The following is a 27,501-nucleotide window of genomic DNA, read 5'->3' as shown; positions in this document are numbered from 1 at the left end:
ATCTGATGTTCCATTTAAAGCAATGAATTTCACGTCGATGATTGCCTAGGAGTAAGAAAGCTACTTTGAAAATAATGCCAGTTGAAGAATATTTCAGACCAATATCTTCCGTGTCAATCACACCAAACATTATTATATCTGAAAAAAGTACTTAAATTAAATAAATATGTAATGTTTCTGAAACTCTAACAAATACAGCTCACTTTCATAGAATAAACTGAGAAGGAGGGAGTGTGTTCAAAGATCCCAACTTGAAAACTGTGAAAATGATGGTCAAATAAGTAATGTTTTATATTTCAGTACCCGCCCCTCTGAGTAAATATTTGGAGGGGTCAATTTTCTGAGGAATAATTCAAAGCATTGTTATACGAACATTCAGTTTGAATACGTAAAAATAGATTGAAGCAGGGTGTAGCAGATTCTATCACATTTAGAAAGGCGATGGATCAATCACCTTGTGGAAATTTGCCATAAGTAAAGAGAAATCTTTGTCGAAAGCAACCTAAACTCTGAAAATCATAGTTTGATTATAATAAATTCAACTTTTCTCAGAAATAACTCAAAGCATTATTATACGACCGTTCAGTTTTTTATTCAAGCGCATGCCAGATCAATAAAGAATATATCTTACTACCTTTTATTCAAATGCTATAGCTAAAATCACTAAAATATCAAAGAGAAATGGTTAGACACTGAAGTTGAAAACAATCTTTCATTTCTATTTTGTCACTATTAAAAGTGCTAACCCCCTCCCCAGCAAAAATCCTGGTTAGGTTAAATTACAATCTTGGATGTAAATGTACACATAATAAAGCTATCTTTTTTTCTTAGAAACCGTCGGTTCTCTTACTGCCCTCCCCCGTTTACATAATTTACTTACAACGAAGCTGTTAGAAGCGATGTATTGCCCCCTCCTCCCTTTTACATAATGTCCTAAATATATTGTTAGACTTAATTTTGAAAATAATCTGTTTCACCGGTTCTCCGGGAAATGCAAGGTTACGAATCTACAAGCTTAATATACAGCAATCTAATTTTGCTTGAAACTGTTTTATTTTGACGGGAAACAAATCCTTTTTATCATTGAAACCTTTTGTCACTATTAAAAGTGCTAACCCCCTCCTCAGCAAAAATCCTGGATACCAAATTGCCCCCCTCCCCTAAATTTAGGAAAATTAAGCCATCCCTAGGTCTACCCTCTCATTGAGTTAATCTTGCGATATATTGAAGCGAAAGGTATATCAATAAAGAATATATCTTACTACCTTTTATTCAAATGCTATAGCTAAAATCACTAAAATATCAAAGAGAAATGGTTAGACACTGAAGTTGAAAACAATCTTTCATTTCTATTTTGTCACTATTAAAAGTGCTAACCCCCTCCCCAGCAAAAATCCTGGTTAGGTTAAATTACAATCTTGGATGTAAATGTACACATAATAAAGCTATCTTTTTTTCTTAGAAACCGTCGGTTCTCTTACTGCCCCCCCCCTTTTAAATAATTTACTTACAACGAAGCTGTTAGAAGCGATGTATTGCCCCCCTCCCCCCCCTTTTACATAATGTCCTAAATATATTGTTAGACTTAATTTGAAAATAATACGTTTCACCGGTTCTCCGGCAAATACAAGGTTACGAATCCACAAGTTTAATATACAGCCATCTAATTTTGCTTGAAACTGTTTTAATTTGATGGGAAACAAAAGTATCCGTTTTGTCATTGAAACCTTTTGGGTAAGTCGCTAACGTAAAGGATTAACAAGCAGGAAGTGCAATTGTGGGGTGTCAGCTAATTATAACCTTGCGGAAATGTTTTGTCAAGTTAGCGGCGGTTGAAATAGAAGCGTTATATTAATAGACAGAAGTTGCATTTCACTTTTTTATATGCTTACATAAATAATAAAATTTAACGAAATTTATTTCTATTGACAATAATTATGCTTGTAAAACAGTGGGGGGGGGTTAGGTTTTGAGGGTAAAGGAATATATTTACGTTTTCTAGTGACTATAAAGATTGTATGGTGGTTAGGTTTGGGGGGGGGGGGTTTGAGGGTAAAGGAATATATTTACGTTTTAGCTGAATATAGTGGAGGGTGTCCAAGGAAAATAAAAAGTGGAATTTAAAGAAAAGGTATTTCTATTGGCAAGAATTATACTTGTAAAAACAGTGTGGGGGGGGGGGTTAGGTTTTGAGGGTAAAGGAATATATTCACGTTTTGCATTGAGTATAAAGATTGTATGGTGGTTAGGTTGGGGGGGGGGTTTTGAGGGTAAAGGAATATATTTACTTTTTAGTTGAATATACTGGAGGGTGTCCAAGGAAAATTTGCTTGAAAATAAAAATGCACTTACATGGTAAACTGTGGCTGCCAAGGCCTCAAGCTCATCAATTATGTCAATTGTTCTATCCATTGTGTCACAATACTTTCTGATAATTGAATCACATTGCATGCCCGTTATATACGAAATCTCAAGGTCGAATTGTTATGTAAACAAATCCCTCTGATTGGCTGAGAAGGAAACACGTGATCTAACTGCTTCCCGGAAACTCATAACATTTGGCTCGAACAACAACAACAAATACTGTTTCCCGGAAACTCATAACATCTGCCTCGAACAACAACAGGAAGGAAGTGTCATTAACTTTGCCCGGAAACGATTTGGTTAATGACTCAATAATCCATGAAAGTGACAAAATTCCTGTTTTTCCAATTTTCACTGACAAAGACCATAAAAACAGACATAAATATGAGAAAGTTCCTGTTTTTTCAAATTCTCGCTGACAAAATTCATAAAAAAAGACCTAAGTATGACAAAATTCATTTTTTTTGAAATTCTAACTGACAAAATACATTAAGAAAAGTCATAAATTTGAGAAAGTTCCAGTTTTTTCAAATTCTCACTGACAAAAACCATAAAACATCCATGAAAAACATCAAATAAATCGACCAACACACATAACCATCCATGAATTATGTAAAAAAAGTTGTAGGTGGCAGCACGGGTGGGCAACCGCGCTGGTACCCCCCTTCTACTGATGGGTTTGGGGAAAAAGGGCGAGGGGGGACCAGATAAAGCTTAGGTCTCTTTTGACTCTTTAGAAGTGAACTAGAACTTACTATTTTCAATAAATTGAGCCCTCTCTGAAGTTTATACGAGTATCCCTTCTATAAGAACCATATATATCCCCAGAGTGTAACTTACAACGCCTGTCCCTGGGCCGTGGGGGGTTGTGTCGACCCTGGAGTTTTAATATCTGATGGTTGAACTATTTTTAACAAAAAAGTCACCTGAAATTTTTATCGGATGGGTTTATCCATCCGATACATCCAAAGAGGTGGAGGGCGGGAGGGGCTAGTTGCCCTCCGATCTTTTTCACTCTGAGAAAATAAACTACAACTTTTAATTTCCAATCAAATGAACTCTCTCTGAAGTTTATACGAGCATACCTTCCATAAGAACTCTGTTTCGACTATTGACAACCACTTTTGACTATTAAAAGGGGCACTAGCCCTTTGAATGGTTGTGGGGGAGTGTCCTCCTCAAAAACATATTTTCTGTCTGGGAATCAACTACGCTGAACAAAATGGCTATCTCAAAATTTCGATTGGATGTGTTTGGGGGAATGATGGGTGTGGGGGGAGGGCTAGTTGCCCTCCAATCACTTTCGACTATTCTTTGAATTTCCAATCGAGTGAACCTGTTTTGAAGTTTCTAAGAAAATGCCTTCTATAAAAACCTTATATGCCCCAAGGGCATAACTTAAACCCTTGTCCTGAGGGTTGATGGGGGGGTATCCTGCTCAAAAACATATTTTTATCTAGAAATCAACTACGTTGAACAAAATGGCTATCTCAAAACTTTGATTGGATGTGTTTGGGGGAATGATGAGCATGGGGCGGGGGGGCTAGTTGCCCTCAAATAACTTTCGGCTATTAAAAAGGGCACTAGAACTCTTGATTTCCAATCGAATGAGCCCCCTTTGAAGTTTCTATGGCGACCCCTTCCAAAGGAAGTGCCTCTGGAAAAAAAATAATGATAAATAAATCATAGACAGCGCGCTAGCGCTGCCTAAGTAAAGAACGATATGGGCGCAATGTTTTTTTTTTCTTCAGCCGGGCACTTCGTATCGAAGGATTTGTCGTAGAAACTTCGAAAAGGGTTCATTCGATTGAAAATAGGAGTGGCTAGTGCCCTTTTTAATAGTCGAAAGTGATTGGAGGGCAAGTAGCCCCCCACCCTCGCCCATCATTCCCCCAAACACATCCAATCAAAATTTTGAGATAGCCATTGTGTTCCGCGTAGTTGATTTCCAGATAGAAAGTATGATTTTGAGGAGGACACTCCCCCACAACCCTCAGGGCAAGGGTTTTATATTATGCCCTGGGGGCATATAAGGTTTTATAGAAGGCGTTGTCGTAGAAACTTCAAAAAAGGCTCATTCGATTGGAAATTAAAAGGACTAGTGCCTATTACGCTGAACGCTGAACACGCTTGTTTGTTCAGCGTAGTTGATTTCCAGATAGAAAATATGTTTTTGAGGAGAATACTCCCCCACAGCCCTCAGGGCAAGGGTTTTAAGTTATGCCCTGGGGGCATATAAGGTTTTTAAAGAAGGCGCTGTCGTAGAAACTTCAAAAAAAGCTCATTCGATTGGAAATACAAAGGGCTAGTGCCCTATTTAATATTCGAAAGTGATTGGATGGCAACTAGCCCCCCCCCCACGCCCATCATTCCCCTAAACACATCCAATAAATATTTTGAGATAGCCATTTAGTTCAAAGTAGTTGATTTCCAGATAGAAAATATATTTTTGAGGAGGACCCTCCCCCCCAAACCACACGGCAAGGATTATAAGTTATGCCCTGGGGGCGTATAAAGTTTTTATTAAAATCTTTGTCGTAGAAACTTGAAAAAGGACTAATTCGATTCGAAATTCAAAGGGATAGTACCCTTTTTAATAGTCGAAAGTGATTTGAGGGCAACTAACCCCCCTCTCACGCCCACGTTTTACCCAAACACATCCAATCAAAATTCTTAGATAGCCAATTTATTCAACGTAGTTTAAAGTTTTGAAAATTAGGTCTTTAAGGATGACAGCCCACTCCCCCCCAGACCTCAGGGCAATGGTTGTAAGTTATGCCCTGGGGCATATAAAGTTTTTATTGAAAGCGCTGTCGTAGAAAATTCAAAAGGGCTTATCAAATTGGAAATTGAAAGGGCTAGTGCCTTTTTTAATAGTTGAAAGTGATTGGATAGCAACTAATGCCCCTCTCACGCCCACCATTTTCTAAAACACATCCAATCAAAATTTGAGATATCCATTTCATTCAACGCAGATGAACGTTCTGGAAATTAGGTCTTTTATGATAACCCCTTCAAAGCCCTCAGTGCAAGGGTTGTAAGTTATGCCCTGGGGGCTTATAAGGTGTATATAGAAAGTTGTTGCATAAATCATAGGCAGCGCGAACGCGCTGCCTAATTAAAGAACGGGGACACTCGAGAACGAGACAAGAAACGGGGACTAAGTAAAGAGGAGGACACTCCCCCACAACCCTCAGGGCAGTGGTTTTAAGTTATGTCGTGGGGGCACATAAGAACGATGTTGGCACAATGTATTATTTATTAATTTTTTTTCTTTAGAGCAGGGCACTTCGTATCGAAGAAGTTGTCTTAGAATCTTAGAAAAGAGTTGATTCAATTGGAAATTGGAGTGGCTTGTGCCCTTTTTAATAGTCGAAAGTGATTGGAAGGCAGTAGTAAGCGCCCAATTCGTTGAAAACCTAACTGCAAACCTACGCCTGAGGCATGGATATGTGGTTAGGTTTTCAATGAATGGGGGTTACCAGGGTCATTTGCCTGCCAAGAGAAGCGAGTATAACTTGATTGGTGATTAGGATTTGAATATTTTTTTGGTTAAATCCGTGGTCATTCATCTGTTAGTTGATTAGTAGTTTTTTTTTTTTTTTTTAAACTTGGCTAATAGGTTTTTAAACCTATTACTACAAACGCTAAATGAATTCCATTTTTGGAACTAGGAGCGTGATGTTTTTGTGATGCTATAAGACTGGTTTCGTTTCATGGATTCATTAATAGAAGGACTAATGTTTTTTGAAAAGGGTAATTACTTCTTTAGTTTACGAGATTTGCGATATTTTTTTTTGCGAAAAGATATTTGCGTAAAGGTATTGCGAAGGTTAAGAATGTCTCACGGGTAATTAAAGAATGAGATGCTTGCATCAACAATACAAAGAATAAGCTCAGATACTTAATAGATTTGACGTTTACAAGAGACATTGCTAGAAAGTATTCAATAGCTTAATTGAAAAGTAACGAGAGAATGACATTGTGACTTGACCTAGCTTTACCTCGCCGATGTGGTCTGTATAATACATAAGTAACGTTTGAAAAATATTGTCACTGGAAAAAGACATGGCTGAAACGTGTTTGGAGGGGGCTGGGGGACAGGGCGGGGTGAGGGGCACGCGGGTTCAGTTCACGGGGAGACCGGTGCCCGGGGGGTTTCGGTTATACAGGGGTTAAGTTACAAGGGGGGTTCAGTTGCACGGGGGGTACCCCTTTTTTCTAAAATCGGGCTCCCTGTTTTCAAAATCCCTTTTTCTTCTGAGGCTTGGAGCATTTGGTGGCTAGATATTAAACGTAATGAAATTTATATAGTTGCAATCTGCATAAAAACCCAATTCCTGTCAATTGTTATCAAAATTCCATTTTTGAGTTTTGGTTACAACTATAAATAAGGCTATCGTGTCTTTCTGAACTTTCTGTGCGAGGCAGGGGTAACTATTTAGTTTAAATAATTCTAGGAGGAATTGAGTTTTGTGGCTGGTGTGGAAAAATTGTACTTGTTAAATATTCGGGTAGACATACAACTAAGAAAAGCTTCACTCTAAATAAGGCTATCGTGTTTTTCCGAACTTTCTAGGGCAGTGGTAACTATTTAGTTTAAATAATTCTAGGAGGAATTGAGTTTTATGGATGATATGTAAAAATGGTACTTGTTATATATTCGGGTAAACATACGACTAAGAAACGCTTCACTATAAATAAGGCTATCATGTTTTTCCAAACTTTCTAGGGTGGTGGTAACTATTTAGTTTAAATAATTCTAGGAGGAATTGAGTTTTATGGATGGTATGGAAAAATGGTACTTGTTAAATATTCGGGTAAACATACGACTAAGAAACGCTTCACTAAAAATAAGGCTATCGTTTTTTTCCGAACTTTCTAGGGCGGTGGTAACTATTTAGTTTAAATAATTCTAGGAGGAATTGAGTTTGATGGAGTGTAGTGTAAAATGTTAATTGTTAGATATTCGTGTAAAAATATGACAAAGAAAAGATTCAGTATAACCAATGCTCATATGTTTTTCCGAACTTTCTCGGTCGGCGGTAAGTATGTGTTTTGAATAATTCTCGTAGTACGAGAGTGTTGTGTCTGGTCTGGTAAAATGGTACTTGTTAAATATTCGGGTAAACATACGACTAAGAAACGCTTCACTATAAATAAGGCTATCGTGTTTTTCCGAACTTTCTATGGCGGGTGTAACTATTTAGATTAAATAATTCTAGTAGTTATAGATTCTTATGGCTTGTATTGTAAAACGCTTCTTGATAAATATTCGGATAAACATACGACTAAGAAACGCTTCACTAAAAACAAGGCTATCATGTTATTCCGAGCTTTGTAGGGCTGTGGTAACTATTTATTTTGAAAAAAACTAGCCGGACGTGAGGGTTGTGGATGGTATGGTAATATGGTACTTGTTAGATATTCGGGTAAACATACGACTAAGAAACGCTTCACTATAAATAAGGCTATCGTGTATTTCAGAAATTTCTAGGGCGGTGGTAACTATTTAGTTTAAATAATTCTAGGAGGAATTGAGTTTTTTGGCTGGTGTGGTAAAATGGTACTTGTTACATATTCTGTTAATCATACGACTAATAAAAGATTCTCTGTAACTATGTCTATCGTTACTTTCAAAACCTTTTTGGTCTGTTGTTACTTTTAAGTATAAATAATTATAGGATGAATTGATTTGTATTGATGTTAGTGTAAAATGATACTTTATTTATAATCGGGTAAACAAACTAATAAGAAACGCTTCACTATAAATAAGTCTATCGTGTCTTTCCGAACTCTCTAGGGCGGTGGTAACTATTTAGTTTAAATAATTCTAGGAGGAATTGAGTTTTATGGATGGTATGGTAAAATGGTACTTGTTAAATATTCGGGTAAACATACGACTAAGAAACACTTCACTATAAATAAGGCTATCATTTTTTTCTTATTTTTCTAGGCGGTTGTAACTATAGATTTTAATTTATTAGATGAGGGATTATTTTGAGTGGACTGTACGAAAAAATTATAGTCTTTAGTCACTTGGATGAACAAGTGACTCAGAAACGTTTCTCAATAAATAAGACTATCGTGTTTTACCGTACGTTCTAGTGCGGAGCTTACTTTTAATATTGAATAATTATAGTAGTACTTGAGTTTTGTGCATGGTATTGAAAAATGGTATGTGTTGAATATTTGGGTAAACATACGACTAAGAAACGCTTAACTATAAATAAGGCTATTGTGTTTTTCTGAACTTTCTAGGGCGGTGGTAAGTATTTAGTTTAAATAATTTTAGGAGGAATTGATTTTTGTGGATGGTGTGGAAAAATGGTACTTGTTAAATATTCGGGTAAACATACGACTAAGAAACGCTTCACTATAAATAAGGCAATCGTGTTTTTCCGAACTTTCTAGGGCGGGGGTAACTATTTAGTTTAAATAATTCTAAGAGGAATTGAGTTTTATGGATGGTATAGAAAAATGGTACTTGTTATATATTCGGGTAAACATACGACTAAGAAACGCTTCACTATTTTCTTTACTTGGTGGTCATTAAAAACGAAATTTTTGTGTTAAATAAGTAGTTTTTGTATCTTTTAAAAGAGCTTTACGGGGATTGAGAGACTCAGTTGCCAGATTCCGTGTGATTTTTCTTCTTTTCAGTAAAGACACTCGATATCCTAAAAGTGTTTAATTCAAATTTTTTTAAAACTTCGAAATTTTTCAACTTTATTTATTTTTTCTTTTTGTAAATAACTTAAAATGTCAAAATATGCTTACAGTTCAAAAAATTGCGCTCTGTGATTGGTCAGAGACACGATTTGACTTTCCCACTGGTATTCTATGACCGGTTATTGACACTACCTAATCTATTGCATGTATTAAATCAGTATTTTTTACGCAGTGGAACGATAAACACATAAGTCATATCTATAAAAAAAAGTGAAGATGGAGCAGATTAATAATGTGTGTTTACATAACAAGGTTATTGTAGCATTGAATGCTGACAAAGAGAAGTATTTAAACTTTGAAACAAGTATAGGTGGTAGCACTATTGGAAATTTATGCATGCATTGTCATGACAGTAAGGAATTAAAGTTCTTTGGAATACCGAAAAAATTCAACTCATATATTGGTGGTTATGCGAGATTGAGATCTCCAGAGAAGATTGCACTCAAAGAGAATGCCAACATAAAAATAATCATTGATGATAGAGGACAACTCCTTGCTACTGTTGCAGGTAGCACATTACCTACTGGTACATCCAATCGTCACCTTTCGGGTATTAGCATTCAACGGACGATAAATAAAAGAAAGGCCTGCTCTTCTACTAATATTGTAAACCATATCTTGTCTACGTGCCGAAACTGTTAACTGTGTAAATTTAATGTGATAATAGACAATGAAATTGCCAGAAAAATAAAAAGGGCATTGTCAGAAAATATCACGATGGAATATAAAGATGAATCGATGAAAAACAAAGCACCAGCAAACGTTACTGCCATTGATCAAGCAGTCATTGATCCAAATAATACCATAGACGAAAAGCATATTGAGCCTGTTGATGAGACACCAGTAAAAATTGTGTATGAGTCAAAATGTAATAATGATTATTCTACTGATTACGAACTAAGAGAAGACAAGAGCTATAATATCAAGAGAGAACATAGTGAATTATTTTATGGAGCAGATTCAAAATGTCCAAAGTTAATCATTGATATTAATAATGTATCATAATATATTTTTGTATTAATATTCTACATAGCATTATTTCATTAAAAATATATTATGCATTACATTGTTATTTGTTCATTATTTTTAGAGTAAGCTAGCATATCAAAGTTTAGAATGTCTAATAAAACCACGGAGATGTAAGAAAAGGAATTTGCATACATCTATTGTCAGACACACGGGAACAAATTCTTTCTTTAATTCGCCTCCTGGATAAATAAAAAGACATTTCATTCAAGAAATTCTCATGGATACACAATATGGAAATTTCATTCAAGAATTTCATGACTTAGATACACGATGTGGAAATTTGATTCAAGAAATTATGGAAAAATTCTCAGTAAGTAACAATTTCTTTCTTGAACTCATCTCTTGGATACACAATACGGAAATTTCATTCAAGAAATTATGAAAATATTTGTAAGTAAGTAACAAACTCTTTATTGATTTCACCTCTTGGATATACAGTACAGATACTTCATTCAGGAAATTATGAAAAAATCGCAAGTAAGTAACTTTTTTTTTATCTTTATCAAAAACAATTTTAACTTAGCTAACTGATATATAAAATTAACTCAATAAACTATAGAAAAATGTCTCATTAATTAATAATTTTTTTATTGGTTTCACCTCTTGGATAAGCAATGCTGTAATGTATTTTAAGATATTATGACAAAGATTTAACTAATTAGCAAACTATTTATTTACTTTAACTGTTGGACAAACAAAAAAAAATTCTCAGTAAGTAACCATTTCTTTCTTGAAGTCAACTCTTGGGTACACAATACGGAAATTTCATTCAAGAAATTATGAAAATATTTGTAAGTAGGTAACAAACTCTTTTTATTAATTTCACCTATTGGATATACACTACAGATAATTCATTCAAGAAATTATGAAAAAATTGCAAGTAAGTTGATTTTTTTTCTCTTTATCACAAATAATTTTCACTTAGCTACGCGATGTATAAATGTAATTAAAGAAGTTATGTAAAAGTTTACAGTAAGTAACAATTTTTGTCTGGAGGCCAACTCTTTGATGCAGACAATAATGAAATTTCATTAAAAAAATTATAAAAATTATTTTTAAGTAAGTACCAGGCGCTGTATTTATTTCACCTCTTGAATATAGAGTACAGATACTTCATTCAATAAACATGATTAAACACGTTTTGAAACTAAATGCTATTTGTATGCCTTTCCTTGGCACCTTTCCAAACGAGCGGAGATTCCCCACTGGTTCCTACACATTGCAAAAAGTGAGCAGTACGAAAACTCCACGTTTTCAACCAGATTGGTTTTTTAGGGACCAATCAGGAGAGATATGCAAAGTAGACAAAGCTTTATTTCATTTTTTTTTTAATGTTCATTTAGACGAGGTTACGTGTGCGCACGTAACCTCGTCTAATTGAACCTTAAAAAAAATATGAAATAAAGCTATGTCGACTTTGCATATCTCTCCTGATTGGTCCCTAAAAAACCAGTCTGGTTGAAAACGTGGAGTTTTCGTACTGCTCACTTTTTTGCAATGTGTAGGAACCAGTGGGGAATCTCCGCTTGTTTGGAAAGGTGCAAAGGAAAGGCACACAAATAGCATGCAGTTTCAAAACGTGTTTAATCACGTTTCTTGAATGAAGTATCTGTACTGTATATTCAAGAGGTGAAATCAATAAAGAGCTTGTTACTTACTTACAAATATTTTTTATAATTTCTTGAATGAAATTTCCGTATTGTGTGCATCCATGAGTTGACTTCAAGAAAGAAATTGTTACTTACTGAGAATTTTTTCATAATTTCTTGAATTAAATTTCTACATCGCGTAGCTAAGTGAAAATTGTTTGTGATAAAGAGAAAAAAAAGCAACTTACTTGCAATTTTTTCATAATTTCTTGAATGAAGTATCTGTACTGTATATCCAAGAGGTGAAATTAATAAAAAGAGTTTGTTACTTACTTACAAATATTTTCATAATTTCTTGAATGAAATTTCCGTATTGTGTATCCAAGAGTTGACTTCAAGAAAGAAATGGTTACTTACTGAGAATTTTTTTTTGTTTGTCCCACAGGTAAATTCAAGAAAGAATTTGCTACTTAGTTACAATTTTTTCATAATTTCTTGAATGAAATTTCCGTATTACGTATCCAAGAGTTGACTTCAAGAAAGAAATTGTTACTTACTGAGAATTTTTTCAATAATTTCTTCAATAAAATTTCTACATCATTTAGCTAAGTGAAAATTGTTTGTGATAAAGAGAAAAAAAAGCTACTTACTTGCGATTTTTTCATAATATCTTGAATGAAGTATCTGTACTGTATATCCAAGAGGTGAAATCAATAAAGAGTTTGTTACTTACTTACAAATATTTTCATAATTTCTTTAATGAAATTTCCGTATTGTGTATCCAAGAGATGAGTTCAAGAAAGAAATTGTTACTTACTGAGAATTTTTCCATAATTTCTTGAATCAAATTTCCACATCGTGTATCTAAGTCATGAAATTCTTGAATGAAATTTCCATATTGTGTATCCATGAGAATTTCTTGAATGAAATGTCTTTTTTTATTTATCCAGGAGGCGAATTCAAGAAAGAATTTGTTCCCGTGTGTCTGACAATAGATGTATGCAAATTCCTTTTCTTACATCTCCGAGGTTTTATTAGACATTCTAAACTTTGATATGCTAGCTTACTCTAAAAATAATGAACACATAACAATGTAATGCATAATGTATTTTTAATGAAATAATGCTATGTAGAATATTAATACAAAAATATATTATGATACATTATTAATATCAATGATTAAATTTGGAAATTTTGAATCTGCTTCATAAAATAATTCACCATGTTCTCTCTTGATCTTATAGCTATTGTCTTCTCTTAGTTCGTAATCAGTAGAATAATCATTATTCCATTTTGAGTCATACACAATTTTTACTGGTGTCTCATCAACAGGCTCAATATGCTTTTCTTCTTTGGTATTATTTGGTTCAATGACTGCTTGATCAATGGCAGTAACGTTTGCTGGTGCTTTGTGTTTCATCGATTCATCTTTATATTCCATCGTGATATTTTCTGACAATGCCCTTTTTATTTTTCTGGCAATTTCACTGTCTATTATCACATTATTTTTACACAGGTAACAGTTTCGGCACGTAGACAAGAAATGTTTACAATATTAGCAGAAGAGCAGGCCTTTCTTTTATTGATCTTCCGTTGAATGCTAATACCCGAAAGGTGACGATTGAATGTATCAGTAGGTAATGTGTTACCTACAACAGTAGCAAGGAGTTGTCCTCTATCATCAATTATTATTTTTATGTTGGCATTCTCTTTGAGCGCAATCTTCTCTGGAGATCTCAATCTCGCATAACCACCAACATATGAGTTGAATTTTTTCGGTATTCCAAAGAAATTTAATTCCTTACTGTCATGACAATGCATGCATACATTTCCAATAGTGCTACCACCTGTACTTGCTTCAAAGTTTAAATACTTCTCTTTGTCAGCATTCAATGCTACAATAACCTTGTTATGTAAACACACATTATTAATCTGCTCCATCTTCACTTTTTTTTTATAGATATGAATTATGTGTTTATCATTCCACTGCGTAAAAAATACTGATTTAATACATGCAATTGATTAGGTAGTGTCAATAACCGGTCATAGAATACCAGTGGGAAAGTCACATCGTGTCTCTGTCCAATCAAAGAGCGCAATTGTTAGAACTGTAAGCATATTTTGACATTTTGAGTTATGTACCAAAAGAAAAAAATAAATAAAGTTGAAAAATTTTGAAGTTTTAAAAAAATTTTAATTAAACACTTTTAGCATATCGAGTTTCTTAATTGAAAAGAGGAAAAATCACCATAAATCCATCAACTTAGTCTCTCCCTTAAAGGAAATCTCTATTAAAGTATACAAAACTAATTATTTAACAAACAAAATTTCGCTTTTAATGAAAACCAAACATGGAAAACAGTGAAGCGTATCTTAGTCGTATGTTTCCCCGAATTTTTAACAAGTACCATTTTTCAAAACAATCTATAAAACTCAAGTCCTCCTAGAATTTGTAAAATAAATAGTTACCCCCGCCCTAGAAAGTTCGGAAAAACACGATTGCCTTATTTATAGTGAAGCGTTTCTTAGTCGTATGTTTACCCGAATATTTAACAAGTACCATTTTTCCACACCGGCCAAAAAACTCAAGTCCTCCTAGAATTATTTAAACTAAATACTTACCGCCGCCCTCGAAACTTCAGAAAGACACAAGAGCCTTATTTATAGTGAAGCATTTCTTAGTCGTATGTTTACCCAAAAATTCTACACATACCATTTTTCTCTACCATCATTAAAACTCACGTACTACTATAGCTATTTAAACTAAATAGTTACACCCGCCCTAGAAAGTTCGGAAAAACACAATAGCCTTATTTATAGTAAAGCGTTTCTTAGTCGTATGTGTACCCGAATATTTAACATGTACCATTTTTCCAGACCATCCATAAAACTCAATTCCTCCTAGAATTATTTAAACTAAATAGTTACACCCGCCTAGAAAAATCTGAAAAACACGATAGCCTTATTTATAGTGAAAAGTTTCTTAGTCGTATGTTTACCCGAATATTTAACAAGTACCATTTTTCCATACCATCCATAAAACTCAATTCCTCCTAGAATTATTTAAAATAAATAGTTACCACCGCCCTAGAAAGTTCAGAAAGACACGATAGCCTTATTTATAGTGAAGCGTTTCTTAGTCGTATGTTTACCCGAATATTTAACCAGTCCCATATTTCCATACCATCCAGAAAACTCAATTCCTCCTAGAATTATTTAAACTAAATAGTTACCACCGCCCTAGAAAGTTCGGAAATACACGATAGCCTTATTTATAGTGAAGCTTTTCTTAGTCGTATGTTTACCCGAATATTTAACAAGTACCATTTTTCCATACCAGCCACAAAACTCAATTCCTCCTAGAATTATTTAAACTAAATAGTTACCACCGCCCTAGAAAGTTCGGAAAAACACGATAGCCTTATTTATAGTGAAGCGTTTCTTAGTCGTATGTTTACCCGAATATATAACAAGTACCATTTTACCAGACCAGCCATAAAAATCAATACCTCCTAGAATTATTTAAACTAAATAGTTACCACCGCCCTAAAAAGTTCGGAAAAACACGATAGCCTTATTTATAGTGAAGCGTTTCTTAGTCGTATGTTTACCCGAATATTTAACAAGTACCATTTTACCATCCCATCCATAAAACTCAATTCCTCCTAGAATTATTTAAACTAAATAGTTACCACCGCCCTAGAAAGTTCGGAAAAACAAGATAGCCTTATTTATAGTGAAGCGTATCTTAGTCCTATGTTTACCCGAATATTTAACAACTACCATTTTTCCACACCATCCAAAAAACTCAATTCCTCCTAGAATTATTTAAACCAAATAGTTTCCACCGACCTAGAAAGTTCAGAAAAACACGATAGCCTTATTTATAGTGAAGCGTTTCTTAGTCGTATGTTTACCCTAATATATAACCAGTACCTTTGTTCACTTCCCGCCATAAAACTCAAGACCTCCCAGAATTATATAAACTAACGAGTTACCACCGCCCTAGAAAGTTCGGAAAAACACGATAGCCCTATTTAGAGTGAAGCGTTTCTTAGTCGTATGTTTACCCGAATATTTAACAAGTACCATTTTTCCATAACATCCATAAAACTCAATTCCTTCTAGAATTATTTAAACTAAATAGTTACCACCGCCCTAGAAAGTTCGGAAAAACACGATAGCCTTATTTATAGTGAAGCGTTTCTTAGTCGTATGTTTACCCGAATATTTAACAAGTACCATTTTTCCCTAACATCCATAAAACTCAATTCCTCCTAGAATTATTTAAAATAAATATTAAACACAGCCCTACAAAGTACGGACAAACACGATAGCCTTATTTATAGTGAAGCGTTTCTTAGTCGTATGTTTACCCGAATATTTAACAAGTACCATTTTTCCATACCATCCATAAAACTCAATTCCTCCTAGAATTATTTAAACTAAATAGTAACCCCTGCCTCGCATAGAAAGTTCAGAAAGACACGATAGCCTTATTTATAGTTGTAACCAAAAGTCAAAAATGGAATTTTGATAACAATTGACAGGAATTGGGTTTTTATGCAGATTGCAATTATATAAATTTCATTAAGTTTAATATCTAACCACCAAATGCTCCAAGCATCAGAAGAAAAAGGGATTTTGAAAACAGGGAGCCCGATTTTCGAAAAAAGGGATACCCCCCGTGCAACTGAATCCCCCTTGTCACTGAACCCGTGTATAACCGAAACCCCCCGTGCAACTGTATCCCCTTTAACTGAACCCTCGTGCACCTCACCCCTCCATGCAACCCGTCCCCCTCAAAACACTTTTCAGCCATTTCTTTTTAAATTGACAATATTTTTCAAACGTTACTTATGTATTATACAGACCACATCGGCGAGGTAAAGCTAGGTCAAGTCACAATGTCATTCTATCGTTACTTTTCAATTAAGCTATTGAATACTTTCTAGCAATGTCTCTTGTAAGCGTCAAATCTATTAAGTATCTGAGCTTATTCTTTGTATCGTTGATGCAAGCATCTCATTCTTTAATTAGCCGTGAGGAATTCTTTACCGTCGCAATACCTTTACGCAAATATCTTTTCGCAAAAAAAAAATTCGCAAATCTCGCAAACTAAAGAAGTAATTACCCTTTTCAAAAAACATTAGTCCTTCTATTAATGAATCCATGAAACGAAACCAGTCTAATAGCATCACACAAACATCACGCTCCTAGTTCCAAAAATGGAATGCATGTAGGGTTTGTAGTAATAGGTTTAAAAACCTATTAGCCAAGTTTAAAAAAAAAAAACCTACTAATCAACTTACAGATGAATGACCACGGATTTAACCTAAAAAATATTCAAATCCTAATCACCAATCAAGTTATACTCGTTCCTCTTGGCAGGCAAATGACCCTGGTAACCCCAATTCGTTGAAAACCTACACACATATCCATGCCTCAGGCGTAGGTTTGCGTGTAGGTTTTCAACGAATTGGGCGCTTACTACTGAAGGCGACTAACACCCCTCTCACTCCCTCTTACATAAATATTGAGAAAGCCATGTTCTTTAACGTAGTTGCAAGTTCTGGAAATTCGGTCTTAGAGGATGGCAAGCACCCTAATAGACCTTAGGGTAATGGTTGTAATTTATGCCCTGGGGGCATAAAAGGTGTTTATAGAAAGCGTTGTCGTTTCCAAAAGGGCTCATTCGATTGGAAATCGAAAGGCCTAGTGCCCTTTTTAATAGTCGAAAGTGATTGGAAGACTTGACATTTTTATAGTAAAGATCAAAGTGGGTATAATGTATTATTTTTTGTTTTTCTTGTTTAGACAAGGGCACTTCGTATCGAAGGAGCTGTCGTGGGAACTTCGAAAAGGGCTCATTCGATTGAAAATAGAAAGGGCTGATGCCCTTTTTATTTGAGGTTATTTGAAAGTGATTTGAGGTTAACTAATCCCCCTTCCACTCCCACCCTCCCACGCCAACCCACCCATTTCTGCTCTTAAAATTTAACCAAATCAAAATAGCGTAAGTGTATCCAAGCTATCAAAGAAAGTAAACAGATTTTTTTGCGAATGGTATCAAGTTTCCATTTCAGGTCAACTAGAGGATGTATGAAACTAAATTAAACAGTACTATTTGTGTCCAGATTTTTAAAAGGGTGTATGTTGTTAAAAATTGCTGAAAATTTTTCTCCAGCGTACAAATAGCAGGCCAAACTATAAAGTCTTACAAAATGAAAAGATTTAAAGTATTATTTTCTTTTTCTCTGAAAAGACTATGTCAATATAAAACGAAAAGAAATTAATTAAAATTTTTTTTCTACAAAATAAGTTTTTCAAAGAAAAGTAAAGAACTCCATTAAACAAAAATGAGCAAAAATAAAATCAAATAATCTACCAAACGTGAAACTACCACAAATCAACATCGATAAATAAATGAAACCCAAAACGAACAGAAATTACAATAAATAACCGAGTCAAACACAAAACGAGCTGAAATTAACATATGTTAGGAGCAAAACCCCTATGCCTTCCCAAGGTCAGAACAAAATTTGCACTTACTGAAAAAATACAAATGAATGTGCATTGTCAGTTTAATATACATATACTGATGTTTAGTAATCAAAATGTTAATATTATTTGATTTTTTAAAGTTATAAAAATAAAAACATTTATATTTTTTCATTAAAGTGCAAATTTTGTCTCCTTCTTCTGGCATTTTTTCCAAAAAAAACATCCTTTTGAACAGAATAAGTATAATGCCGTACGCTTTTTAATTACCTTTTCTGTGATTAACTTTGCCCGAGGCATTACACGGGGCAAAATTAACTACAATGACAAGAAAAGAAAATCCTCGCTGTTTTTGTTTTGAATTCGCCGCTCGTCATTACATTGGAGTCAAATTTTCAAAAGTCAAATCTCGAACGAAAAAATCGTTGCCCCAGTGAACAAGTGCAAATCCAGAGGGAACAAACAAAACCAGAGAATATTCGTGATATCGTACAGAAAACAAAAATAGTAGACTAAGAGCCAAAATCGTTGAAAATCTATTTTTAATAAAAAAGTCCTGGGTTTTAGCAAAAAATCCCGGTTTTTATTACAATAAATCCCAAAAATCCAGGACACAAAAAAATCCCGGACTGCAAAGAGAAATCCCAGAAAACCGGGATTAATCCCGGACGGTGGCAACCGTGGATACATGTCGACCCTTCCACAGGACTGGGTTTTCACAAGTCCGGGTAACAGTATTATATGAAATTGCAAGTAGCTTGGCTAGTTCTTGAGGCAAAAGTTTGATTAGATCTACCGGTATATCTGATTTAAGTAGGTTAGCTGGCTTGATTTATTTTTATTTGTTCTTTATGAGTCTCTGGCAAGTAATAAGGATGCGTAGATTGCAGCCTCAAAGGCCCATTGCCTCCACTCCACAAAAATGACTATACTTAATTTATGGTGGTTTCAACCTCCCAACCCTTACAATATATTTTGCCAGCTGGTAGAATTCTTCTTCCGTTTACAAGAACCTCTAGTTTGACCTTCATATTGCAAAACACCTCAAGCCGGTGTCATCCTTGCTGGACCTTCTTGCTGGCCTTCTTATCTCAACGATGGCCACCCTACTCTTTTGGCAAATTGGAAACTGTCTTCCGTATTATTAAATAGAAAAATTCTTGATTCCTGTTATGGCTTCTGTGACCTTTCTTAAATTAGACCTTTTCAGTCCTATTCATTGTTTACTAAGGGTGAAATAATTTTGGGAATAAATTCTTCGTTTCATTTAATTCTACTTTACTGATACAATTTGGATCTGCCCTTCTAATGCCCTAACTTCTTACCACCGCCTTCCATTAGCTCTGAAAATTGGGATAAGAGGTTCTGGTCCATGATATCTCAATGATTATCAAGCCTTACCTGTATCATCCGCTACTTCATCATGCTCAATCACACAATGCCCTGGGAGCCGCATCACAGTAATCTGCTTTCCGTTTGATAATAATCTATCCAAAGCTTCATAAAAATCTAATTCTCTCTTTTGCTTGTAATTTCGATTTTGCAGAGCCTTTAAGCATGTTTGATTATCAGCTAGGAAGCCATAGAAGTCATAGGGAACTATATGGAAAATAATAGAAGGCATCTGAAATATTCGGCACTTCACTCATTCATAGTGCCAGTAATGTTTTTGCCCAACGCTTACAAGATGTTCGGATACGAAAATCAAAAGTTCTAGTACCCTTTCTAAGTGAACAAAAAGCATTGGGGGCAACCAGCACCCTTCCCACGCCACTTTTTCTCACATTTGTTCGGTCAAAGTTTTGAGATATCTATTTTGTTTAATACAGTTGTTCAACACTACGCATTTTGAGAAGAGATGACCTTCCACAGCCTCTGGGGGAATGACTGTAAGTCATGAAGTTTTACCATTGTTTACATACAGTATTTGCTATTGAAATGAATGGAAACATTTTCTGGAGGAATTTTTGCAGAGGGGGTATTGTCCACGGGGATAATTTTCCCTGGGAAAGCAAGTTTCCAGGGGTGAACTTTCCAGGGAAGATTTTATACGGGGGAAATTTGCCAGATTTCCTATGCGAAATTCTTGCTGTCTTGCTTCTATTTGGTGATTCAACTATATATGTAGGGTTCCAGGGGGATTGCCGGAGGAAAATTTTCAGTGGGTTTGAAATTCTGTGGAGATCCTTCCAATGAGGGAGGGATGGTCCATAGGACAAATTCTCCGCTGGGAATTTTCCGAGTAGAAGAAAATTCCATAGGAGATCCGGGAAAAATTGACTTGGAGGGGGTATTTTCGACATGATTTGAAAAACAATCAGAAATAAAATAAAAATAAGTCCTTTTTCAAGTAGAACTAGACCAAGGAGAATTTTACAGATAGAATTGGCAGCAGGAAATTTTCTGAGGGGGACGGACGGATTTTCAGTGAGGAATGAAATACCTTGGGGGGGGGGAATTTCTCGGAGGTGTTTGACGCGGGAGGATCTTTTCATGGAAGAGTTATTCACGGGGAGAATTTTCCTTGGAGGGGGAGGCTGATTTCCTGGCATTATTTGAAAAAAACGATCAGAAATTGAATGAGAAATAAGTTTTTTAAACTCAAAGCATAGAGAAATACTAAAACTTAAAACAAACAGAAATTATTCTGTATATGAAAGAGGATAACCGCTCCGTAGTATCTCGCTCTTTACATTAAAGTTTGACGTTTTGTCCCAATTCTTTAAGAACTCCTGAAACACAAGGACCGTTTAATTACAGTGGGAAACTATTTTGAAGTGCTAAAAACTTTAGCATGAAGAGCCAGGGACTGAGGAGGCTGAAGCACCCATCATATACGGATCAATTTCTGTTCGTTCTAAGGTTTAATATTGCTCCTTACTATCAACTGGAAATATTTGTTTTTTTTTTCATTTAGTAGGATGTAAGAATTAATATTGTTGGCAGCGAAGCATCATAGAATCGAGAAATCAAAAATACCATAAGAATGAGAAATTTCGACTGAGTTCCACCTGTGAAAAGAAAAGAGAGAGAGAGAAAAAAAAATCAAGAAAAAAGGCTTATACTTACAGCTTTTCTAAGTTAGGAATCGCATGAAATACGTCTGGTGATAGTGAAGTGAGCAAGTTGTTACTTAGAATCAAGATAACCACGCTATCAAGCCCCACAAATCCATCTTCATCAATTTCCTATGAATAATCAAAATTAGGATATTTAGAAGAAATGTCTTCGCAGAAAAGTCAAAAGTACTAAACATATAGAGCATTGGGACACTCGTCCTAATCCGACAATATATTGTGGTAAACTGAATTATGAATACAGAATTTGCAGTGCTTATTTTTAAAGTTTCGGAGTGGAATTTAAATGGATTTTAGAAGAAAGTCATTTTAAAGTTTCAATTTAGAATAAAATCTTTAAGTGCACTTGTATTTAAAGTTCAAAATCTAGTATCCTTACGACGAATTTAGAATACTAAACTTGACATCACGAAACATAAGACTCTGAAATGAGAAAAATTTCTACGAGTCACAAAACCTGATATACATGCAGGCAGAGGGTCTTTCGAGGCCGTGGCCCTCTCCAAACTAAACATCGAGATTTTCTGTATCGTTACCTAAATTCTCGTTTATCTCCCGTAAAATTTGCCTATTAATTTTCCCTTTTTTAGCTTTGTCTCCTCTGAAAAGCTATCACTTTACTGGATAATCTGAAGAAAAAAACTGCATTTATTCCTACGTGCGTGAAACATGCAGACCAGTATATTGTTGGCATTCCAGTTTTATTAGGAAGAAATAAAATTTAGAGCCGATTTTTTTAGTCGTTTTTTTTTTAATTGATGGATTTATTTATTCTGTATGAATTTTATTATCATTTATTTCCAAAATTTTTGATAAATTCGATACAATCCCTTTATATGGGCCTTTCTAAAGAAGTCCAACAAGAGATGCTACAGTCAAACGGGAGAGACGCAATGATGAACCCGTTTTTACGAGATGATTCAATACACCGCCGTAGAGAAATAGATTGTATAGCGTGGTTCTAAGATATTTAAAGTGCTGTTTTTTGGTGTGTTTTTTTTTTTTTTTGGGGGGGGGGGGGGGGTACCTAGGTTACGTTAGGTTAAGTATTCAATATATGCTATGTTTGGACCCCCACTCCCCCTAATGTGCAAATATGTAGCCCAAATTTGTTTCTAAACTATTATATAGTCATCCTATTTTATTTTGTTTCAATAACATTAACCAAACTTGACTTTTTAGAAAGGCCCACATAAAGGGATTTTACCATAAATTCATTTGAAAATATTTATTAAGCAAAAACTATATACGTAACAAACGAAAAAAACAACAAAATTTGCTACTTCCCACAATGAACAAAATTGATAGAAAGTTGCAACAGATTGTTCTGTGAATATACTAGCGTTATTGTTGAGAGATTTCCAGATCAACAGTAGGAGCCAATAATGCGTTTTTAATGTAACAAAAATACTTATGTAACAGAAATGTTACACACAATGTTACATTACAGCATAAAAATATTGTAATGTAACAGAAAACAGTGACATCGACCTCAATGAATACATTTTGTAATGACTTTTCTAAATATGCCATGTTTTTTTTAGCTGTTTACAAAATGCATTCCAGACATTTGACCGGTTCACTTAGTTAAAAAAAAACTACAAAAACGTAAAATTTGAACTTGTAAGTAAAAAGAAGAAATACCACCACTTACACAACTTTCACCTTTTTTACAAAAGTATTCTAGCCAATAGACCAGTTAACTAAAACAAAATTCCTGCAAAAGCTGATTTATGAAAAACAGAAATACTTCCACTAACACAGGTTACGCAAATCACACGAAACTACAGCGTAAAACAATTACAAAAAGTTGAAATTGTTCGTAAAAACTTTATATTTGTAAAGCTGTTTGGGCTTTTTGACATATTTTTATAGTTTTGGATTAAATAGTTAAGTGAACTGTATTTTCCTAATGGATATATATCAAGGTGAGTAGTATCATTCTTATTCTTTTGGATACTTAAGGTGACCCCAGGATTTAATAGACAAGTTCCTGCACCTTGAAATTTGATAGTAACCAGAATTGGGTATGCAGCTAGCCAATTTCGGTACCTTTGGTTGTATCGGAGTAAGAATAATGTAAAATAATTTGTAGTATATCATATACTAACGCTAATCGAAAGAATTTATAGCGCCTTTTTGACTTGGCATCATAAGGATAAGCCGGAAAGCAATTCAAATATTTTTTTTTGTACACCCTAGAAAAGCAGTGTACCACCCAAAAATGTTAGAGTTCTGATTATTTTGATCTTAGAGGACTCGTCCAAAAAGACTCTTCCTTGCGTTAAACTATTCCTAGAGGGTCTCAAAGACAAAGTACTCTTACTTCCTTGCTTGGCTTGAGTTACCTTGCAATATTTATCACTTTAATAGTTTTCCATTTTGGCCATTTTTAAATTTTTGTTGTGAGGGGGGGGGGGGGGCGGGGGCTATGCGAACCTTATGGCTGCTACTGTGATGGGTTGGACTAACACTAGATACTTCATAGATAACTCAAAATATTTAAATTCTGATGACTCTAGATTTTGGGATCTTAAGAAGGTTTAGTTTTTCAGATTTTTGGGTCTTCAGTTTTCTTATATCGACTTTGTTGACTTTGGTTTTCCTTGTTCGCCACAAACAACGCAACCAAAGAGTTATATCCCAGGGGTAGGAAGCATAAAATTAGGTGATATAGAATTTGTTTACTCAGGCAGGAAGGATGCGGTACATAGACAGGAAGTAGGGCTCATGATGAATAAGGAAGCTGCTAAGTCTTGTTTAGGCTGGGAAGGTATTAATAATAGAATATTAATTGCTCATTTTATGACTAGAAAGTTCAGGGTATCAGTTATAGTAGTATACGCCCCTGTAGAACCGACTGACGGAGACACTGGTGACTCAGATGAATTTATGAATTTTACTAACAGTTACAGGAGCAAATAGACAAGGTCCCAGGTAAAAATATGATGTTATTACTGGGAGATTTTAACGCCCAGGTTGGTAGAAATAGGGATAGATGGTATCCTAACCTAGTTAAATTCGGTGTAGGAAAAGAAAACTGTAATAGATACAGACTTTTGCAATTTCGTAGGTATAACAATCTAGTTATAACCAATACGGTGTTTGGTCATAAAATGGCTCAAAAGTTAACATGTTATTCACGTGATGGTAATACAGCAAACCTTATTGATTATGTTATAGTAAACCGAAGACTGGCAGGATCAATACAAGATATTAGGATATATAGGAGTGCTGTTATTGATGTTAAAAGTAAAGATCACCATCTAGTAGTGTCAAGGGTTAATTTAAAGCTGATATTTTTTGGAAGGGTAACTACCTGCTGGGAAGTTATGATGTTGGTAGACTCCAGGATGAGAATTTGAGAGAATTTTTCCAGGAATAGTTGAATGCTAAAGTTGAGAGTTTAAAATTTGATAATGTGGAAGATGGTTGAAATAATTTTAGAAAAATAATTTATGAAGTTGCTGAAGGTGTTTTAGGGAAGAAAGCTATAACTGCAGCTAAGAATATTAGTGGAAAAGCTTTATGTTTGATAGAAAGGAGAAAGGACTTGTACAAGAATTATCTGAGTGATAGATCGTATGAAAACAAAAGAAATGTAAAGAAAGTGGAGAAAGCATTAAAGTATGAACTAAGGAGGTGTGAAGTGGAGGCCATGGATAAAATTTTCGAGGATCTGGAGGATGCAGCTAGACGGCATAATAGTAAAATATTGTGCTGGCACGTTAACAAATTGAGAGGGAGTAGTCAACATGGACTTGTCGCAGTTAAAGATAGGAATGGGGTCGCAATTAGCGATAAGGAAAAAACTAAAGCGAGAAGGGCCGGACATTTTGAGAAGTTGCTTAACCGAGATAGAGTTGCAGGAAAAAATATAGAGGAAAATGGAAAAGTTTGTGATGCCTTGGATGTAAAGGAAGATTTGTTTTGTGAGGTGGAATTAGCAACAGTACTAAAAGGATTAAAAAATAATAAGGCTCCAGGTGCTAATAGGGTGGTAAATGAGTTTCTTAAATATGGTGGTTCGGAGGTTAGAAATAAGTTATTGAAGATTATGAATATGATTTTTGAAAAAAGGGGAAGTACCTAACGATTTTAGGAAAACCTTAATTAAGCCACTTTATAACAAAAGGTGATAAAAGTGAGTGTGGTGATTATCGAGGCATTAGTCTGGTCTCTGTAGGTAGCAAATTACTTAGTAATATGATACTTTTTAGACTGAGAGATGCCGTAGACAAAGTTTTAAGAGAAGAGCATTGCGGTTTTAGAGAAGGTAGGGGATGTGTTGACCAAATTTTCACTCTTAGGCTTATAATTGAGAAGTGTCTGAGTTTTCAAACACCTTTGGTCTTCGGTCTTATAGATTATGAGTATGCGTTCGATTCTGTTGATAAAAGGGCTTTAGTAAAGGTTTTATCCTTTTATGGTATACCAGAAAAATACATTAAAGTGGTTAGTACTATGTACGGGAATAACATTGCTTCGGATAAGGTAGGAAATGTGATTACAGCTGGTTTCGTATTAAATCAGAAGTTAAGCAGGTTTGTCTTCTATCCCCCTTTATATGGATTATTTTGTTGGTCTTTGTTTTAAGGAGCACAGAAAAGGCAATGGGAGACCACGGAATCAAATGGGGAGGAAAAAGTCTCCTGGACTTGATTATGCTGATGATTAAGCATCCTAGATGAAAGTGTGAGCAAGATGAATGAACTTTTAGAGGTTTTGTGAGTTCAGGGTGCTAGAATTGGATTGAAAATTAATGTTAGGAAGACTAAGTCACTAAGGCTAAGAATAAGTGAAGATGAAAAGGTGACGCTGGGTAATGAAAAGATTGATCAGGTGGGCAGCTTCACTTACCTTGGTAGTATTATTAGTAAAGGTGGTGGGAGCCAAGGCTCAGGGTGTTTTTTCACAGTTGAAATAATATCTGGAAGAATAGGAAGATAAGTCTGCAAACCAAGATTAGAATATTGGAATCCACAGTGATGACAGTGGTCAAATATAGCTCTGAAGCATGGGCGCTCCGAAAAGCGGATGAAGATTTGCTAGATGTTTTCCAGAGACATTGCTTATGGATTGTTCTGGGTACCCGGTTGACTGACCGTATTTCAAACAAGAGGCTATACCAAAAATTTGGTTCAATACCGCTCTCTTGGGCTATAATGAAAGAAAGGTTGAGGTGGCTAGGGCACGTTGTGCGGATGAAGGATCACAGATTGCCGAAGATTGTTCTTTTTGGCCAACCGTCTAGGGCTAAACGGAAAGCAGGTCGTCCGCGTCTAAGGTGGGAGGACGTCATAAAGAAAGGTTTAAAGGAAATGGGAACTTCGTGGCCGGGTGTAAAAAGGGAGGCTTTGAATAGATTGGTATGGAGGAGGAGCGTACGTAGCTGTGTTGGTCTCAGGTGGATTGGTGCTGCGGTGAGTTGTTAGTAGTAATAGTAGTAGTAGATTATAACATAAAATCCAATCATCCAATCACCATATTAACCCAAAATTTTAGGAAGTCATGGCATTTTAGAACGAAATGAAAATGATTTTGACCTCATAGATTTCGCCCCTACAAATAATTTTGTCATTTGTGGTATCATCTCTTCTCCCAAAAGTATTCACAAATACTCCTGGACGTCTCCAGACGGCATTAATGCTCTGTGTCATCTTTGAGGTCCAAATGGATTGCTCTGTTTGCAACTGTGTAGTCCTCGAGGATAGTCCCTTTAGATCGGGCGCGGAGTACGATGATTTGACTCTTCAAAAAAGGTGATGCATCTGTATGCGACAGTTGGCACCGAATAAACCTGCTCTCCATACCCGAGAAGATACTTAATGGCAAAGTCAGAGACAAACAACCAGGCTTGAGACCTAACTGCTCCTCCGCAAAACTCATACTCACCCACCAAATACTCACTGAAGAATCCTATGAATAATAACTTAAACTCTACATGATATTTATTAATTTTGATAAATTATTTGACTCAATTATACAGAGAAAGCCTTTGGAAGATATGTATGTGAATTAAATAAAAAATAAACAAGTCTTTTCAACTGAAAGTAAGGAGCAACATTAAAACTTAAAACGAACCGACATTATTTCGTATAAGAGGGGGGTTACTTCTCCAAGCCACCTCGCTCTTTACACTAAAATTTTTTAATGCTAAGCTTCTTATTGTACTGACTAACGAACATAGTATTTCAGGAGTCAGTAAT

At 35.1% G+C, this 27,501-nt stretch overlaps 1 protein-coding gene across 1 annotated transcript in view; it reads right to left on the bottom strand.

Annotated features, from left to right (window-relative positions):
* Positions 1–27,501, bottom strand: part of LOC148952325 (uncharacterized) — a 289,139-nt gene that overhangs the window by 32,806 nt on the left and 228,832 nt on the right. Inside the window, exon 9 of the mRNA XM_089088930.1 lies at positions 21,285–21,403. Coding sequence (XP_088945056.1) covers positions 21,285–21,403 — 119 coding nt within the window. The remainder of the gene's footprint in view (positions 1–21,284; positions 21,404–27,501) is intronic.

This window comes from Artemia sp. Qi Xiang Cuo, chromosome 5 (genome assembly GCF_049724085.1).
Source record: "Artemia sp. Qi Xiang Cuo chromosome 5, ASM4972408v1, whole genome shotgun sequence".
Classification (NCBI taxonomy): Eukaryota; Metazoa; Arthropoda; class Branchiopoda; order Anostraca; family Artemiidae; genus Artemia; species Artemia sp. Qi Xiang Cuo.
The sequence above is the reverse complement of the archived record's forward strand: the minus strand, read 5'-3'. Positions and strand labels throughout refer to the sequence as shown.